The 19,131-nt window shown below is 36.4% G+C and overlaps 2 protein-coding genes across 2 annotated transcripts in view; one reads left to right on the forward strand and one right to left on the reverse strand.

The window, feature by feature from the left end:
- The window catches only part of LOC110059432 (uncharacterized), a 439,844-nt gene that overhangs the window by 98,768 nt on the left and 321,945 nt on the right, over positions 1–19,131 (reverse strand). The window lies entirely within an intron of this gene.
- LOC110059463 (uncharacterized) lies at positions 5,817–6,816 on the forward strand. Its single transcript, XM_089275540.1, has 2 exons — positions 5,817–5,892; positions 6,327–6,816. Exons 1-2 carry the CDS (start codon positions 5,872–5,874, stop codon positions 6,651–6,653), a joined length of 348 nt encoding a protein of 115 aa, XP_089131666.1. The 5' UTR covers positions 5,817–5,871; the 3' UTR covers positions 6,654–6,816.

The following is a 19,131-nucleotide window of genomic DNA, read 5'->3' on the forward strand; positions in this document are numbered from 1 at the left end:
AAACATGAACTTATTTTTAGTTGTTGTGTGACAAACCCCACAGAAAAAAGTATATATAAATCGCAGTTCTACGGGAAGTATCCTCACTCACTAGCGAGTTTCAGAACAATAACCTGGACTTCAACACGAACTGAATTAGCGAACAACGATGTTCAGCTTGCTAACTCTGGTAAAGTTTGTGATTTAGTATATGTTATTTCACTTCAATTTTGTCTAGGAAAGAGTTAATTCACTTCTTGAGTTAGGAAAATATATTTATTCGGTCAGTACTATAAACTAAGAGACATTTTTCTAACGGCTTCTTGAAAAGGAAATGGGTTGCATTTCTTTTCAGTTTTGGTTATCTCGCTTAAATTATTCAAAAGTTTTTGACTAATGGTGACTTATTGCCTATTGCGCAGAAATGTTTTTAACATGATTTTTCTGTTCAGCATAAATTACGCGTTCTTAGCTTGCGAGAATTTGATCAGTCTATAGACACGTGTGCACTACGTCGTTATTCCTGCGACGATCAATTTATTGATTTTCATCAACTTTTTAACAGAATTTGTTATAAAAGAATAATGAGAAATGGGAATTAATCAAAGCTTTATTTCTTTGTCAAAAGATAAGGAAATTACCAAAGACACGCGTTGCTATTTTTCACTTAAAAATTTGTCTCTATATAACAGGTTTTCGATCATCCTGACTTCATGGTCCTGTTTGTCCTATTTTTTGGCTGCAGTCAACAAGTGGACGCAACACCTAAGGAAGTTAATCTGTTTCCGTTATTCTCTGACACTGAAGAAACTCCCAGGATCACGAGGATTACGAGGATCACGAGCGTCACGCAACCAGAAGTGAACCGCGACGCAGGAGCACAGAAGGAAATGGTCAGTGGCGGATCGTCATCGAACCAGGAAGAAATTACCAACAGCAAAAACATAACAACACGAATTTTTCCGCGGAAAGGAGTAAAACGCAATAATTGTATAAAGAAATTCGTTTATCGCGTAATTTATAATTATTTTTTCGCAATTCCAGTTTGCAAAAAACGCAAGGGCTGTCGAGAGAAATTCATGTCAGTGAACTTTTCAAACGGCGAGACTTCAGCAATAAGGTACGACTGTTACAAATGATATCAGGCTTGTTTTGACAGTATTTATTATTATATTTATTCTATAATACTGACGTGGGTGAATAAGTTAGAGAAAGAGGGTGGAACCTAACGCGCCATCACAGACCTTTACGAAATAGACACTGCAGAAGGCTATAACGTTTTAAACAGCAATATATCTATCCGTAAAGGAATGGAGATGTAAGAAACGAAAGTAAATAAAAACAGACTGGATCAACCAGTTAATAATAATGAAAAATTGCAATTATCGTATATAGTTAAACAGTGTGGCTACCACTGAGTTTCATTTTGACTACAGAGATTTTAAACACGTGTTCTGGTATAATTTACGATATTTTACTCTTTGTTCATTTACATTGTCTTACACGTGAGACGATCTGCTCAATTTTATGTTCATGTACTTTATGAGAAACATTGCTGTAGTTCGAATTGCAACTTTTAGTCTGGCTCAAATAAAACACTGCAGAAATCCGCACAAAAAAATAATAATGCCTTCTTTTTTCTCGTATTTTTGATGGTTGAACGCGCGGATAGAGTCGCGAGAGAACTGGATGCCAGAGCAAAACGGGAGGCTTGACGGGGCAGGAGGGGGGATCGAGAAAAATAGAAGGACTGTGGACATCTATAGAAAAAAGTGAATACCCCGTTTCTCTGTTAGGCTCGCTTCGCTCCCCTCCCTACCCCCACCCCCTTGTGCCTCGCGCTCGCTTCGCTCGCTTTTTCTTTCGCACGCATTAAAAAAAAATCGACAGATTGTGAACAGTCCACGCAACGGCTAAATTTCTTATTCTCTTTCACATGTCAACGACTCTTTACACCCAGTTCATCATAAAATCACAATTTAAAAGCTCAAAAACCAGCCTTGAAGTTCCATTCCACTTCTGCCAGAAATAGACGAGAAAAATAATATGTATCTCATTTTAAGAACAGCGCTCGCCCTAGGCCACGTAGTTGATAAAGTACTTTGCATACTTGACAACGAAACCAATTTCTGAAAGGGATAAGACAAATAGGTTACGTTTCTCTTTCATTTGCATTTCCACAAGTTGCCCGGCAATTTTAAAGGAGCCACGTCACTGTTTGCGCACCCTGGCCCTGAAGAGTTTAGCCTAAATTTTTCAAGCTCGTCGTTTGTAATCCGTGTTAATCTTCTCCATCCTTAACCATCCTTGTTCCTATATCTGTATATGGTTTATTATTGAGTTATTTTTTTGTAAAACAAAAAAACCTTATAGTCGGCATGTCAGGTGTATGTACTACATAGTTTTTGGGTGGTTGGACCGATGTATGTGTCTCAGACCAATGAGAAGCTTCTACGAACAACCAATCCAATTGCCGCTTGCAATAGCTGCAATGTCAGCAAGTATGTGCCGATTCTTGCTGACGCCAGCTGAACACTGCTTCGGCAATGTGGCAGAGAAAGTATCATCATTTGCCGGTGTTTCACGTGACGGCAATTGAAAATGTGAACTTGTATATATTTTTTTGGAGAAAAGGTGTTTTCGAATGAGAATTTTTACCGGGAGTACTGTGGAAATACCTGCAGTTGAAGTTTAAAGCTTAATGCTTTTTGCGAGTGGTCACAATGTAAGCGTATTTGTTACCACTTCTTTTACAATTTTTTTTAGTTTCTACACTGTCTAATCTTAAACTCTGCGAAGTCTCAGAGCGGTACGGAGGTTTTGAACTTTTTTAAGTCTAATGGCAACAGCTAGTTATGAATAAGACCACTGAGTTTTAAAACTTGTTTTTGTTGCAAGCAAATGTAACGAGCTCATTATATTTTTAGGTAAGCTTACAAATAGTAACTTGACACTCAGGGATGAGTGGTTGCAATAGAACTGATGAATCAGTGATTCTTCTTGTTATTTGTGTCTCTAGGGCATTTTGATATATAATTTGTTGCAAATATTTTAAAGTATTCCAATAAAGGGAATTTCACAACATTTATATTTGTCAGAGTTTTTCTAAAGTTTTAAATTTTAGTATGGAAAGTCTCCATGTGATGTGAATCTAACGATGACTCTGACACACCCGGCCTCCTAGTTCAATGTTGTGTAGGTGCTGTGATCTTAGAAATAAGAAACTCAACATTGTTTGGGAGGAAGGGAAGCGTTTCCAGGGCGACCGAAAACCAATCACATTGGAGGTTTTATTAAAGAACCAACCAAATTCTCGGTTAGAAAATGGGACGGTATGTTGTTAAAGCAGATTGCACAATTAACAGACGTAAATTTTGTGTCTCTCAGTTACCTTTTCTGTAAGTCTTTCAAGTCACCAAAAAGGCTCTCAGGTGTTGGGAAGGGTTATGTGACAAGGAAACGTCCCAAACTCTGCAGATTTCTTGTACTCTTGTTAAATTTTTTATATTTATTTTAGAGGTCTAGTTGCAATTGTTTCACCTTCAAAAGCGTCTTTTCGTTTAGATGGCTTTTAAAAGCAATAATAATTTTAAGTCGTCTCTTGGAAATTATGTCAAAACCAAAGAAACTATAATCAATCTGATCAATGCTGGCAACAGGAGAAGACCATGCTACTGCATTAAACTAGTTCTTGTTATAAAATGAGTCCATAAAAATTACCCTCCAATCTGCTTTTACCGTCAGCTACTATTACAGACTGCATAACTTAGCTGTCTTGCTGGGAAAAGCTCCACTGAAGTCCTTATAAACAAAGCCACCGATCGAATTGTCAAATTCAAACCTTGATAAAACTAGGCTTGATATTACACTTTCTAAGATAAAACAAATTCTTTTTTTTTTTTTTTGCTGTATATCGTAACCAAACTCGTTGGATTAACCTAATCACAATGCTGCTACTTCCAGAGGCTTTCAATTCACACAAAAAAAACAAAATTCATGCACGCCTTGCGTGCCTATGTTTATCTCTTTGGTGTTAATCTATCGTAGTAAACTACTATTTTTTTAGGTTTTCTTCAATCACAGTTGATTTTATACGTGGCTAAAATAACTCAAAATGCCGTGACTGAGCTTCTTTAAGAACCGTGCTTGGGCGGGATTTTTCATTGACTTCACTGAAGTGCAGGATTTAGTGTCATGTTTTTAAAATCCAACTTGCAACGTGTGTCATCATAAACTGCAATGTAATTGTTCCGAAAACGTACCATTCTGTTTGTATTTGAAAAAAGGAAAAAGTGTGGAAGTGAAATCGCGCAGTAGTGCAATCAGTAACTTTCTCCAAAGTTCTTGGGTGTCATTATTCTAAAGGAAAACTTGACCTTGGATTTTACCTAACTGTTGTTTTAAACGTCTTATGAAAATGTCACAAATTTACGAAAAATTCTCACTGACGAAGACGGCAAATGAGAAAAATATGGCTATGTAGAAATGCTCTTGTTTTACATATCGTTTCAGACCGAATTGCTGAACAACGAAATTAAAAACAACGTGAGTTTCGAAGCCGTAACGGAATTTAACTGCTGATTGAACAGGTCACGCCACTTATCTTTGAATCATTGATACGGTATTCTTTTAAAGGCTGTAAATTACGTACATCCTGTTGAAAGACCTCTTTTCTTATCCGCTCTCAGTTAGTCAAGCTAAATTATTTTTTTTTCTCGTTGTTTGGAAAGTGACTTTTGTTTTAACTGTGTTAAATGTTGACTACGTTTTTATGTTAAATTTGTCCCGAATCAACTTCCCCATGCATGAAGACACAAAGGAAACATTTCCGTAGTGCGTCATTGAATGAAGACCTTTAGTTGGTGATTAACCGTTCCTCGGTAGTACTAGTGATATTGAATCAGTAGAGTCCCAATTTAGCCTGGCCAGATTTTCTTCCACTGCATGAAACTTGGCATTATAGTTAGGATACGATGAAAAGCAATTTCATGTTCGGTTTTCTAAATTACAATTCCCATTGTTACTGCACGACATGAACTCAGATAAGACGTCATTAGCTTTGTCCATGCTTTAACTTAAAGTTGTTTGCAAAACAGGTTTTTCTTCCGACTGCTAAAAATAAACAAGCATCACAACGGGAAGAGTGGATATTAACTTCTCATTGTAATGTGAATTGGAAAATTTCTCTGTTTATGATTTCCTAGGTAAGTGCCTTAAAACACGTCACGAGGTCATTATAATATACATAAATGCAGTCTTCCGACGGCTAAAAATAGGCAAGCATCGTTAATGGCAGTGTTAAATATTAACTTTTCCTGATAATGCAAAATGAAAAATTCCTCCTTTAATCCCACGCTCTTTTAACAAAGTCAGTCTATTGCACAGGTATTAGAATGGCTCTTGTTGCAGATGTGCTGTGCAGGAAACATCCACTTGTGCAAAGCACACCTTTGGAAATTACACGAGTCTAAAGCAACTCTTTCAATCACTAGAACCAAAATTCAGTTTTCCTTGGAATTCATCACGGAAAAACACTTGCAGTTCGCTTGCAGTACAGAACAATGCACAAACACCTCAAACGAAACCTTTCTTCAGCGCTTCAAGATTTGTTCCGTTTCGAAAATATATTTATCATGACAATAGATTCTTTTGTTTGCAAAAAAAAAAACTATCTACCACTAAGTATGTTTAGAACTTGCACCAATAAGTATGAAACGAACTCTGACAATCTATAAGAGGAATATTTTTAGCAAATTTGCTAATCTTTCTATTTTTTAAAAGTATATCAAGGGTTTTATATTGAAAGTTGAATCCGAAGAAAGTAAACCATCGTCGACTGGAGAGAATTTCAATTCAACGATATCTGTCCAAAGGAACGCAAAGAACTTGAAAATGGTCAATGCTCTAAAGCTGGTAAGATATTTCATTTTGCCTTGTTTCACTGGACTACGTTTTGTCCCCTTCCTAAGAAATAATTTTGTCACCGAGTGTTTCTTACTAGAGTGCTTACCTGAGTCGTGTTTTAACCAATGAGGGTTTATTAGCCAGACGTTTGGCAGACTTTTGTAGGGCTGTTGTGTTCTTGAATCAAATTCGAGGACTGACTAGTGACCGAGGTAGGTGATACGTGTATTACCATCATAAAGCAAAATCGTCATTGCGAACTTTAATGTTAACACACCAACTTAATGGCGAAAAAGCCCTCCAGCTTATAGCGTTCAAAATTAGTTAAAAGAACATTAGAGAGTGAGTCAGACGGTACTTAAACTGAACTAGGTACAATTACATGTCAGCCAATTTTAGCTAAAACTTTTACCCAATTTTGTTTCCTCGCTGATTTGCTTTAGGTCGCCGATATTTTTACGCTCACTGGGTGCTTGGTGTTATTGTTTGGTTCCATTGGATATGTTGGCGCCAGACCTCAAAGCCCTAAGCCATCTTCTGTCACCTGCAGTACCATAACGGCAGAAATCGAAGCACAACAACAGTTTAATGTGACATGCAAGCCATGTACAGAAAGCGTCAGAACTGTCACTGTCTGTGGCATACCCTTTGTTTATCATGTTTGCAAGAAAACGCCGAAATGTGAACCGGAGCCGTACGCATTCGATTTTTCAAAGTGCGCGGGAAAGAATTTACGCTGCCTTTTTGCTACCGGTTGTAAAAGTGTATAAGTAGATGAATTTTTAAATGAATGTGAAGATGGCAGAATGACAACTATTGTAAGAAGCCAATGACGGCACAAATGAAAAATATTTATTAGAAACTAGGTTAAACATGTAAATCTGCACCAGATTACCTAGCAAGAAATAAATAATATACTATTCTGTAAGTGTATTTTTTTTCTTGGTATTTTCCTTCTTCTAGCTTCCTATTAAATTTTTATTAATAATATGAAGGAAGGAACACGGGGGTCTTATTTTTTGACTTACGATTGCCCATACTCCATCAGATTAAGTTAGGATTCCACTGTCCAAGTGTTATAAGAATTTTAAGCTTCATTTTTATAACTGATTGGCAAAAAACAAGAGGGCGAACATATAAAGTATAGTATAATTCGCGATGATTATCAATTAACAACGATTGTAAGGCCGCCAGTGACAACAATGAAGTCTGTACTAGAGCAGGTGTCTACAAAATGTCTTATAAATTATATAACAGTCCAGCAGCGCTTTTACAGTGCTATACTGATACAACCATTAAATCTATCCTGATCCTTGTTTCTTCCTAATATAAAAGAATTCCCTCTGGATCTAAAACAAAGGACAAACTCATCTAGATCTCTTTTTGACTACGAAGTCAGTTAAAGTTTGGTTTGTGAATAAAATTGCTAATTCATCACAGAATCCTAATTATACCAGGGTGGCGCAGTTAATCGCCAATATAGATTATATTCAAACGAGGTGAGGGATATACATATATATATGAAAAAAATCTAACTGAAAAAACCCGATGTTTTCTAATGAGAGACCTTTCCTATTTCTTATCAATTTCGTACGAGTTTGTGTTGTGTTATCACTTTCGCTTCATACTTGCAGACCCAGGGACGGTTAGTCAGGATAGGTCACAGTAAACAGTAAACTTGATTGTTATAAGACGGTTACAAAATCCTTTGGAATTCTGATCTCTCATTGGGCTCAACATTCGCAATATTATCAATACATGGATCTTGATCATTTTTGAAATTTGTGCTCGTTACGTATTGATGTGTATCCCCTAAATTTTTCTTGTCACCCGTAACAAGTGTGGGAAGTCGATGACGATCGTATGATTACGAAACATAAACTATATTTTTTCCTTGGTCCGGCAATGGCCTTAGTTTCCCTGTTTAATTTTGGCATTTGGACTGCTTTCTTTCAGTTGCCGAGCTAGCAAACTGGTGACGTCACTTCCTCGTTCATGCTAAAAGAAAATAATCAGATCCAAAGGCTTTTGTTCTTGGGCCATCGTAGTTTAACGAGGAATAAAACACAAATAGCGGTGATACACATATTAAACTTACGCATTTTAATAACTTGACGTTTCGTATGCTACGCAACATACATTTTCAAAAGTGGAATAAAGACCGTTACAATTTTTGAAAACTATATATGAAATGTAAATAAGGGGTTTTCAAAAATTGTAACGGTCTTTATTCCACTTTTGAAAATGTATGTTGCGTAGCATACGAAACGTCAAGTTATTAAAATGCGTAAGTTTAATATGTTTATCACCGCTATTTGTGTTTTATTCCTCGTTAATCAGATCCACTTCCCGTTTCTTTGTCTAAAATTTTCCGTGCGCTAAGTTTGCATAAGAACTTTATCTATATATATGTTTTAGATCATTTCTTAATTTCAACTGTATGTGGTTCCTTTTCTTCTAGTTAACTTGTATTTTTAAAATTATTTCTTATTCCTTGACGATAATTAGTTCTGATAATGACTAGGGATAAACTAGAAAAAAGAGAAAGAGTTTCCGTTGGTAACAATATCAACAGCCGTTGGTCGCCTGTCGCGTCGCCTACAATTTCGCGCGCTTTGCTGTCAATTGACGTCAAAGTTGCCAATGGATACGGAGCCAGTTGCTCGTGACAACAACACGATTTTTACGTTAAAACTTGGTGACCAAACTTTCGTCCGCCTTACTCAACTGATAATCGCAGTAACTGCAATTAAAATTGAAATTGTTTACTATAGACAGTAACAGTTGTGAGTCTTTCAGCGAACGAGTTACACTGCACAGGGTTTTATTTTGCTAAGATTTCGACCTATTAGGTGACGTTTCCCTGTGCTGTTGAAGTATCTTGAGTTAAGTCTAGTTAACCAAAACGAACCAAACATAGAGCTAACAACAGAGTACTGAAAGTGTCGCAAGGATACACACGGAAAAAGTTCTCACTGATGGAAACAGAGCAAAGTAGTAAGATATTGCCATAAAAAACTGTTCTTACTCTACTCTTCATATCAAATCAGAATTTTTTTTCCACTGCATAAGCAAATGCAATGACGTATTCCTTTTCATAAAATAGCTTAACAGTGAATAAAATCCCCATTGTTACATGAAGTCAGGCTTTAAGACGTCATTAGATCTGCCCTTGTTCAAGTTATTTGTAAAACAGGTGTTTCTTCCGACTACTAAAGTTAGACAAGCATCGTAAAACGAAGTGGTAAAAATTAACTTTCCCTGAAAAGTTAATATTTAATTTTAATGCAAATTTAAAAAACCCTCTTTTTATTATTTCATGATTATTCCGAGCTCAGCCTTTAATTTTTAAAGATCTTCAAATCAGGGGTCTAGACTCCTAAAGGCACCATTAAATTTGCTTTTTAATTGTTGTTTGTCATGGGTCTGAAACGCACGTTCTTTTCATAATTCAGCGAGTTAGCGGTGTAATCCATTGCACAGCTAGTATGGCTCGAGTTGCATATATGCTGTGGAAAAAAATACACATGTGCAAAGCACACCAACGTAAACTAAGCAACTCTTTCGATTACAAACTCCAAAATTTAGTTAAAGGTTTCCCTTATCACAAGAAGATGACAACCAGATTAAAATTCACTATAGCAGGAAACTTGGTGTTCGCCTGCAGTAAAGAACAATGCACAAACACCTCAAACGAAACCTATCTTCAGCGCTTCCAGATTTGTTCCGTTTCCAAAATATATTTATCATGACAATAGATTCTTTTGTTTGCAAACAAAAAAAACTATGTACCATTTAGTATGTTTACTTTGCACTAATTAGTATGACATGAACTCTGACTTATTGGGTCACGCCATTCAACGTTGAATTATTCAAAATACTTCACGGTTTTCTTTCAAAAGGTTATAAATTACGTATCATCTGGTTTATAAGGGCTGAGATCTCTTTGTTTATTCCGATCTCACTTGGCGTTCTGTTCCTGATGTTTCTTTGTGTTAGTCAACGCTGTTTCGAGAGTGCCTTTTTGAATTAACTGTTAATTTTTTCATGCGGACTCATGCATGAAGTCATCAAGAAACACTCTTGAGTGCGCGTTGCAAATATATTAATTTAATGATAAACTCTTCCTGTATTAATACTGAATAATTGAGTTGCAATTTAGCCTGGCAAAATTTGCTTCACTGCTTGAAACTTAGCATTTGAGGTGGGATACGATCAATGCATTAACATGTTCTGTTTCCTAAATTAGAATTCCCATTGTTACTTCGCGACATGAACTCAGATAAGACGTCATTAGTTCTGAACTTGCCTCAAGTTATTTGTAAAATGAACGTTACTTCCAACTGCTAAAAATAAACAAGCATCGTAAAAGGAAGTGTTAAAGATTAACTTTCCCTGATAACGGAAATAAACTGGAAAAATCCTTCCGTTTGTAATTTCATGGGTGAGTGCCTTAAGGAAACCTCTCGAGCTCAGTTGTTTTACTTCAAGATTCGGCTGATATTTTTGTCTTGAAAGGCAGGATCTAGATTTGTTTCAGCATCATTAAAATTGCTCTTTAAGTCTTGATTGCCCTGGCTCTGAAACCCATGCTCTTTTCATAAGTCAGTGAGTTAAGAGTGAAATATGTTGCACAGCTAGATTGCTCTTCTTGCATATGTGCTGTACAAAAACATCCACAAGTGCAAAGCACACCCGTGCAAAGCAACTCTTTCCATTACTGAAAATATTATAATTCACTTGAAGGTTTCTCTCATCATGAGAAGATGACAGCCAGAATGGAATTCATCTTCAGCGCTTCCAGATTTGCTCCGTTTCGAAAATATGTTTTTCATAACAATAGATAATTTTGAGTGTAAAGGGAAAAAAACATGCACCACTTGCTTTGTTCAAACTTTGCACCAATTAGTATGAAACGAAATCTGACTGTCTAAGAGAAATATATTTAGCGTATCTGTAACTCTATTTATTTTTAAAGTATTTTCAGCATATCAACGGTATATAAGGGCTTAATCTGAGGAAAGCAAACTATCCGTCAAGTTTAAAACCAATTTCGATTCAAAGATATTTGTTCAAAAGAACGCAAAGAACTTCAAAATGGTCAATCCTCTAAAACTGGTAAGATGTTCCATTTTATATTGTTTCACTGGAATTCTAATAGTTGTTTTTAAGTTTGAGACTTCTTCTCTGAATAGACGTAGTATCTTTTGTCGCCTTTCTTAGACGTGATTTTGTCTCCGTAGGTTTAACTTACTTAATATATTGCTTTTTGTGGGTCAGGTTATAAATCAGTAAGGTTTGTTGCATAATGTTAGTCCTCCAAGTCCTACATGTAGGTTGAATAAGAACGACTACCATCAATCAATCAATGCAATAACAGTCAGTAGAGATCAACTAAGATCTTTGAGACACTGTCTAGGTATGATTTATCAATTCGATTCAATGAAGCGCCTCGTCGACTCTCCTTAGTCCGATATGGTGGACATTCAATGAGAGGCCCGTTTTTCTGGTCAAAACTTAACCCATGTGATAGGAACGAACGACACTGAACACTTTTTCAAAAAATATTGGACAAAGAGACCTTACTGTTTTAATCGAGGGCACGTGCACAAAGTGTGTTATATGCACCACTCGATGAATTTATACATACATGCATATAGTCGCAAATACCTTTATCATGATTGTAATGGATTAATAATTTTACGTTCTTAACTTAGAACAATTTTAACACGTGTGCAAAAATTTATATCTATTATTCATTTATCTGTTCATTTATTTTCTTTTTATTTGAGTGTCCACAATTAGTTATGTGAGCTAATACTCCGACATTTACTTAAAGTTCAGTAATTCGATAATTCATTCTTTTTCTCGGGACTGATATTCAAGGAAATGTACGGTACCTTCGATACTAACGTTGTTTTCTTGGATCAAATTCGAGGACGTGTGATTAAGGGGTGGGGAGATAAGATGTGTTACCTCAGATAAAGCAATATCGTCATTTGATTACAAGCTTTGGAAAACAAAGGGTCTGTAGATGACACACCAACTTAATGGCAAAAGGACCCTTTGCAATGTCCAGCTTATAGCGTTGAAAATTAGTTAAAAGAATATTACAGAGTGATTTGGATGGTACTTGAATTAAATTGGATACACTTGCATGTCAACCAAAAGTAGCTAAGATCTTACCCAGTTGTGTTTCCTCCCTGATTTGCCTTAGGTCACCGATATTTTAATGCTCACTGGTTGGTTGGCTCTATTGTTTGGTTCCATTGAATATGTTGGTGCAACCTCTGGTACAACCCATGGAATCGTCAACTGCAGTACCATAAAAATCAAGGAAGAAAAAGCTTTCAATATGACGTGCAGCCCGTGTACAGAAAGTGTTAAACCTGTTATTGTATGCGGCCAACCCTTTTTTTCTCACGTTTGCAGAAATTCGCCGAACTGTATGGCGACAGGGTCCAAAATGGATGTTTCAAAGTGCGCAGGAAAAAATTTAATCTGCCCTTTTATTACCGGTTGTCAGCTTAGGACAGTGTGAAGATTGTGGAATAACAAGCAACAATATTTATAATGATTATGAAGACGCCAATGACAGCAGTAATGAATACGAGTTATTGAAAACTAAGTTAAACATGTAAGTCTGCACCAGATCAACTAGAGAAAATAAATCATGTACATTTCATAACTTTGGTGTTTTCTTAGTATTTTTCTTTTTCAAGCTTTCTATTACATTTTTATAGTACTCAGTAAATCTTAATCAATAGTAATAATAATAATAATAATAATAATAGTAGTAATAATAGTAATAATAGTAATAATAGTAATAATAGTAATAATAACAATAATAATAATTATAATAACTTTATTTACTTATCAACGAGATTTAGCATTGCTGCTAATTGCGGACACCTAAAACAAACTACAATTATCAGGACTATGTGCAAATTAAATTTTTAAACATTATAATTATTTGCAAGATAAAAGTCTATCTATCAAAATAAAAATACCAAAGTGAATAAAATTACAAATAAAGTTAACTAAGAATGAAGAAATTAGTCAAGTTGAACACATATGACATTTGCATCCACTGATCGCTTCAATTAAAATGTTTAAACCCCTTTTCCTAATGTAATTTTTTAAATTCTTTAAACTGAAGGATTTGACATGATTGGGAAGTCTGGCCCAAAGTTTTGGACCCAAATACTACACTAAATGTTTTCCATAAGTCACTGTCTTGAATCTTGGGATCACAGAGTCTGCATTTCTCATATTAAAGTTGCTTTGTTGTCTTGAAAAAGATCGATTACACACTGTGGGCATAAGTTGTTCTTAACTTTAAAAATTAAAATTGTTATATCCTGGAGTCTTCGATTTAACAATCTGGACAATCTAGCAGGAGTCAGCAGTTTTTCATAACTTGAAGCTATGTCGCGGTAGATAGCTCTATGTGTCTTTGTTGGATCCTCTCTGGTTTACCTGTATCACAGGCTTTGATGAAATGCCATACACCAGATCAGTAAGGTAAATGTGGTAGAACTGCTGACTTATAAAGTTGAAGTTTGACTTTCTCTGGAATGAGATTTCTTAAGCGCATTATGACACGGACAATTCTCCCAGCCTAACCGTAATTGATTTAACAAGTTTTGTACTGGTTCAATAGTTCAAAAAGTCTTGTCGAGGCACTGAACAGGTACGAGAAGCAAGAAGAAGAAAAAAAAAGTTCTGTAGGTTAAATTATTAAACGTAAAAAGCTTGAAATTTAACCGTTAGCCGTAAAAGCCACTATCCCATTGAGGCCCTCGAATAATTGTTACCTATACCAAAGCCACGCTCTGGCCTTCCAGTATAATCAACAATAGATCGTTTTCACGTGACGTCATCACTTTCTAAAATCCAAAACTAAAGAACCACCAAAGTTTTTATCCTCGTCAGGCATAAGAGGCGGTATATTTATATCTGTTTAAAATTTTACAGCTCAATAACGTGCTTCGTTTGGAATCCAGAGCATTTTGAATTTCAGGGTTATGGAGGAGCGTGACATAAGGCTACGATCGAGTTCGTCGAAAAATATATACTTATCTCATGATCTTGAGCTTTTTTAGAAGTTCGAGCATTAGGAAAAGTGCTTATGTAAATGCTTGTTTGATCAGTACTGATAATCAGTCGCCTAGATAGCCAAAGAAAGTTCCAGATATTTACTCTATTTTCCGGCCGCTATGTTGGTGTACCACGGAGGTACACCAACATGGCGTTTTCATACTGGGCTCTGTAAATATCTGCGAAACATTTCGACGAATATCTGAAGTTTGGGGAAACGTACAGGCCTAAAACTTGGAGAAGTGTCTTATTTAGTTACCTTCTATAACATCATAATTTCATAGCTTTTTCCAAAGGATGGTTTTCGATTTTTTTTTTTTTTATTGCGTGACAGTGAAAACGATCTATTGTTATACCTCCCAACTCAAATACGTTATCCGATTGGAGGAGAAGGTGTCACATGCCATTGGTCAAAACTCAATAACTCCCTAGGGAAACAACAACTTGAACTTTTGACTCGCACGTGATCAGGTCGTGCACCTTGAAACGGCGGCAAATTTGTGTGCAGTCGGCCTAATGTCAAAAGCCTTTGAAGTCGGGCAACGTTTCTCACTAGAGAAGGCATTCAGTATAAGGGATTTATAATTCGGTAAAAACATGTCAGATTAAAAAAGGGAAAATTTGAACATTTTGTGTCTTCAAGCTTTTAATTTGGCTCCAAAAATGGGTCGCTCGCGATCGGCAACTCGCTCTTCGATCAATGTCGCCACTCGCCAAGTAGGAAAAAGTTGTGTCATTTACAACAAAATATGCTGCTCCTCGTCAATTCAAACCCAGAATTCAAGAGTTAAGTATTATGAGAAGCAAAAGAACGCGACTTAAGCGTTGTATTTTTGTTAGCTGCGATGAAAAACACTGTTTAAAAGGGTAAATTTCGTCTCAATCGTAAATTTTGTGTAAGTCGTAAATTTCGTTTAAGGGGTAAATTTCGTCTAACTATAAAGCATTGCGATAAGACAGAAGTTAAAACTATAACGGTTAAAAACTCTAACAGCTGTAAAAAACTCTAAAAAGCGACGACGTTTCGACGTTTACTCAAAGTCATTTTCAAGTCTTGAAGACTTGAAAATGACGTTGAGTAAACGTGAATTTCGTCTAAGTCGTAAATTACGTCTAAGACGTAAATTTCATCTCAGGGGTAAATTGCGTCTAAAACGTAGATTTCGTTTAAATTGTAAATTTCGTCTAGGTCGTAGATTTCGTCTAAGTAGTCAATTTCGTCTAAATCCTAAATTGCGTCTACGGGGTATATTTCGTATTACCGGTAAATTTCGTCTAAGGGGTACTTTCGTCTAAATCGTAAATTTTGTTTAAGTCGTAAATTTCGTGAAACTCGTAAATTTCGTCTAAGGGGTAAATTTCGTCTAAGGCGTAAATTTGGTCTAAATCGTAAATTTCGTCTAAGGGGTAAATTTCGTTTAAGAGGTAAATTTTGCATAAGTCGTAAATTTCGTCTAAGTCGTAAATTTCGTGTAACGGGTAAATTGCATCTAAGACTTAGATTTCGTATTAGTCGTCAATTTCGTCTAAGTCGTAATTGTGTCTAAGGGATATATTTCGTATTACAGGTATATTTCGTCTAAGGGGTAAATTTCGTCTAAGTCGTAAACTTCATCTAAAGGGGTAAATTTCGTCTACGTCTTAAATTTCGTCTACGGGGTAAATTTCGTCTACGAGGTAAACTACGGCTAAGTCGTAAAGTTCGTCTGAGGGGTAAATTTCGTCTCAGAGGTAAATGCGTCCAAGGGGTCAATGTCGTCTAAGATGTAAATTTCGTCTAAGTCGTAAATTCCGTCCACCTTGTAAATTTCGTGTAACGGGTAAGTTGCGTCCAAAACATAGATTTCGTCTAAGGGGTAAATTTCGTTTAAGAGGTAAATTACGTCTAAGTCGTAAAGTTCGTCTAAGGGGTAAATTTCGTCTCAGACGTAAAATGCGTCTAAGGGGTCAATTTCGTCTAAGTCATAAATTTCGTGTAAGTCGTAAATTTCGTCCACGGGGTAAATTTCGTCTATGTCGTAAATTTCGTCCACGTCGTAAATTTTTTCTAACTGGTAAATTTTGTCTAAGTCGTAAATTTTGTCTAAGTCGTAAATTTCATCTAAGGGGTTAATCTCGTCTAAGTGGTAAATTTCGTCTAAGGGGTTAATTTTGTCAAAGTCGTAAATTTCATCTAAGGGGTTAATTTCGTCAAAGTCGTAAATCTCGTCTAAGTCGTAAACTTTTGTCTACGTAGTAAATTTCGTCTAACGGGTAAATTGGGTCTAAGACAAACATTTCGTCGAAGTCGTAAATTATGTCTTAGAGGTAAATTTAGTCCAAGTCGTCAATTTCGTCTATGTCGTAAATTGCGTCTACGTCGTAAATTTCGTCTAACGAGTTAATTCCGTCTAAGACGTAGATTTCCTGAAAGTCGTAAATATCGTCTAAGAGGTAAATTTCGTCTAAGTGGTAAATTTCGTCTAAGTCGTAAATTTCATCCAAGGGGTAAATTTCGTCTAAGTCGTAAATATCGTCTAAGGGGTTAATTTTGTCTCAGACGTAAAATGCATCTAGGGGGTAAATCTTGTCTAAGAGGTAAATTTGCCCTAAGTCGTAAATTTTGTCTAGGGGGTAAATTTCGATTAAGTCGTGAATTTCATCTACGTCGTAAATTTTGCGTAACTGGTAAATTTTGTCTAAGTCGTAAATTTTCTCTAAGTCATAAATTTCATACAAGGGGTTAATTCCGTCTAAGTCGTAAATTTCGTCTAAGTCGTCAATTTCGTCTAGGTCGTAAATTTCGTCTAAGGTCGTCAATTTCGTCTAACGAGTTAATTGCGTGTAAGACGTAAATTTGGTCTAAGTCGTAAATTTCGTCTGAGAGGTAAATTTCGTCTAAGTCGTATATTTCGTCTAAGTCGTAGATTTCATCTAAGGTGTTAATTTCGTCTAAGTGGTAAATTTCCTCTAAGTGGTAAATTTCGTCTAAGTCGGCAATTCTGTCTAAGTCGTCAATTTCGTCTAAGTCGTAAATTTCGTTTACGTGATAAATTTCGTGTAACGAATTAATTGCGTCTAAGACGTAGATTTCGTCTAAGTCATTAAAGTGCACCTAACCCCAAAATTTTTTTTCGCTAAAACGAATCTAGACTTTATTCGAAGGATTTGGGCGAAGAAATTTTTGAATTTGGTTGAATCCTCGATTTTCTATGCCCTTTCAAAGTCGCACTTGAAGGTTTCACGACCGCGTTTTAGGGAGTCTGGGGCGGCGGTACCTGATGACGTCTACCCAGGAACCAAACACAATGGCGCCTCAGTCAACTCTCTGTATTTGCTCGAGAAAATGGAACACAAAACTAATCGTTCCGATGTATTTTGGGACTAAAACGTCCAAGTTTTGTCTCAGAATCATTTCTTTTTCGTCACTGGAGTCAGAGTTAAGTTTCGATTCGGAAGACTCCGAAATAAACTTCGATCGAGCACGTTCGACAACTGTGAACTCACTGCTTAGAGCTTTGAGAGCAATTTACAATATTTCAAGCGACAAAGGGGAAGACTTCTTTGCGGACGAGTTGCTTGTATATTAGGAATGGAAAGCTAGATACGAAGTGGAGGAGCAGGCAAACGAAAAGCAGGAAAGAAAACTCAAGGACTTCTTTGGATGGTAATTTCGTCAACTAAACATAAGATTCCCACGCGTGTTTATAGCCCGTTTACATCTGTCCTTAGCGAGAATGTATTTTATCAAGGTGTGATTGTTCTGTTAAATCCAGCTTGTGTTTTACTTTCAGTTGAATGCTTCATGTTTATAAGAGCGACGTACGTGTCGCAGTTTTCGAGACTTGATGACCTCCAAAACATTGGCTTCGATCGATTGAAAATCGTATTGTTTGGACCTGTATTTTTGAAGCTGCGGGAAGCAAGGCGGAAGGAAACATTTCATACAATTACCGATTTCACATTGTCACACGTTTTAAGTCGTAACTCCAAATAACCAATGTAAATTGTTCTCAAAGTTTGCAGCGAAATTCGTCGGATAAGCGAAAAGGATGTGTTCCCTAAGCGGTCCGCACATGTTACGCGGTCATATTTTCGACGCTATATCACAGAATCTTTGTCGCACTGCTGATTTCCAAACCTTCGAAAAACTCTGTGAGTCTAACAATTTTGTTATCATGTAATTCTAAAGGATTAATCTTCGACTTTTATCTAAATCGAAAGAGAAATAAGTGTTGGTTAGCGGCGTACAGTTGCGATCTATTTACATATCAGTATAACGCTTCTTGATCATGATCGGATGACACAACTTTGTATGTTACAAATACTGCGGAATTGGAAGATATAGGTTGTAGGTAGTATTTCTACAAATTGCTGGTTAGCTTTAAGCAGAAAATTTATGAAAATAGCGTTCGAAAGTCTGCGGAACAAATTCCAGTGAGAGTTCTTCAATGGTTCTCACAGATTCAGTTCGCTTGTTTCGGTTCGACAAAATCAACCATCGTTTACGTCTTTGTTGCACCATTAGCCGATCATCGTCAGTTAATTGTACAGTATATCTTTCTTTAAATCTGGAATATTGCTGCAACAGCCGATAGCACCTCTGGAAGGCGTTTCTGCGCACTTTTCGAATGTGTATTGCACCATCCTGAAGGAAATGAGAGGACGTGAGATATCCAACCTTCCTGGGTAGACGTCACAAGAGCCGCTAGACCCATTCTCCTCAAACTCGGTCGTGAAACAAAATGGCGGTGTTTTGGAGCTATTTTCGAGATTTCGTCGGGGCACAGAAAATCGAGGATTTAACGGAATCCAAAAATTTTTTCGCAGAACTATTTCAAATAACAAGGAGATTCGTTTCAGCGAAAAAAAATTTTTGGGGTTAGGTGCACTTTAATGAAAATGTTGTGTGAGTCGGAAATTTCCTTTAGGGGGTAAATTTCGTCTAACTCGTAAATTTCGTGTAAGGGGTAAATTTCGTCTCAGACGTAAGATCGGTCTAAGAGTTAAATTTCTTCTAGGGGGTAGATTTCGTCTAAGTCGTAAATTTCGTCTGAGAGGTAAAATGCGTCTAAGGGGTAATTTTCGTCTAAGAGGTAAATTTCGTCTAAGTCGTAAATTTCATCTAAGCGGTTAATTTTAGTCTAAGTCGTAAATTTCGTCTAAGTC

Source organism: Orbicella faveolata, unplaced genomic scaffold (genome assembly GCF_042242905.1).
Source record: "Orbicella faveolata isolate gen_17 unplaced genomic scaffold, um_ofav_v1 contig_36, whole genome shotgun sequence".
NCBI classification, from domain to species: Eukaryota; Metazoa; Cnidaria; class Anthozoa; order Scleractinia; family Merulinidae; genus Orbicella; species Orbicella faveolata.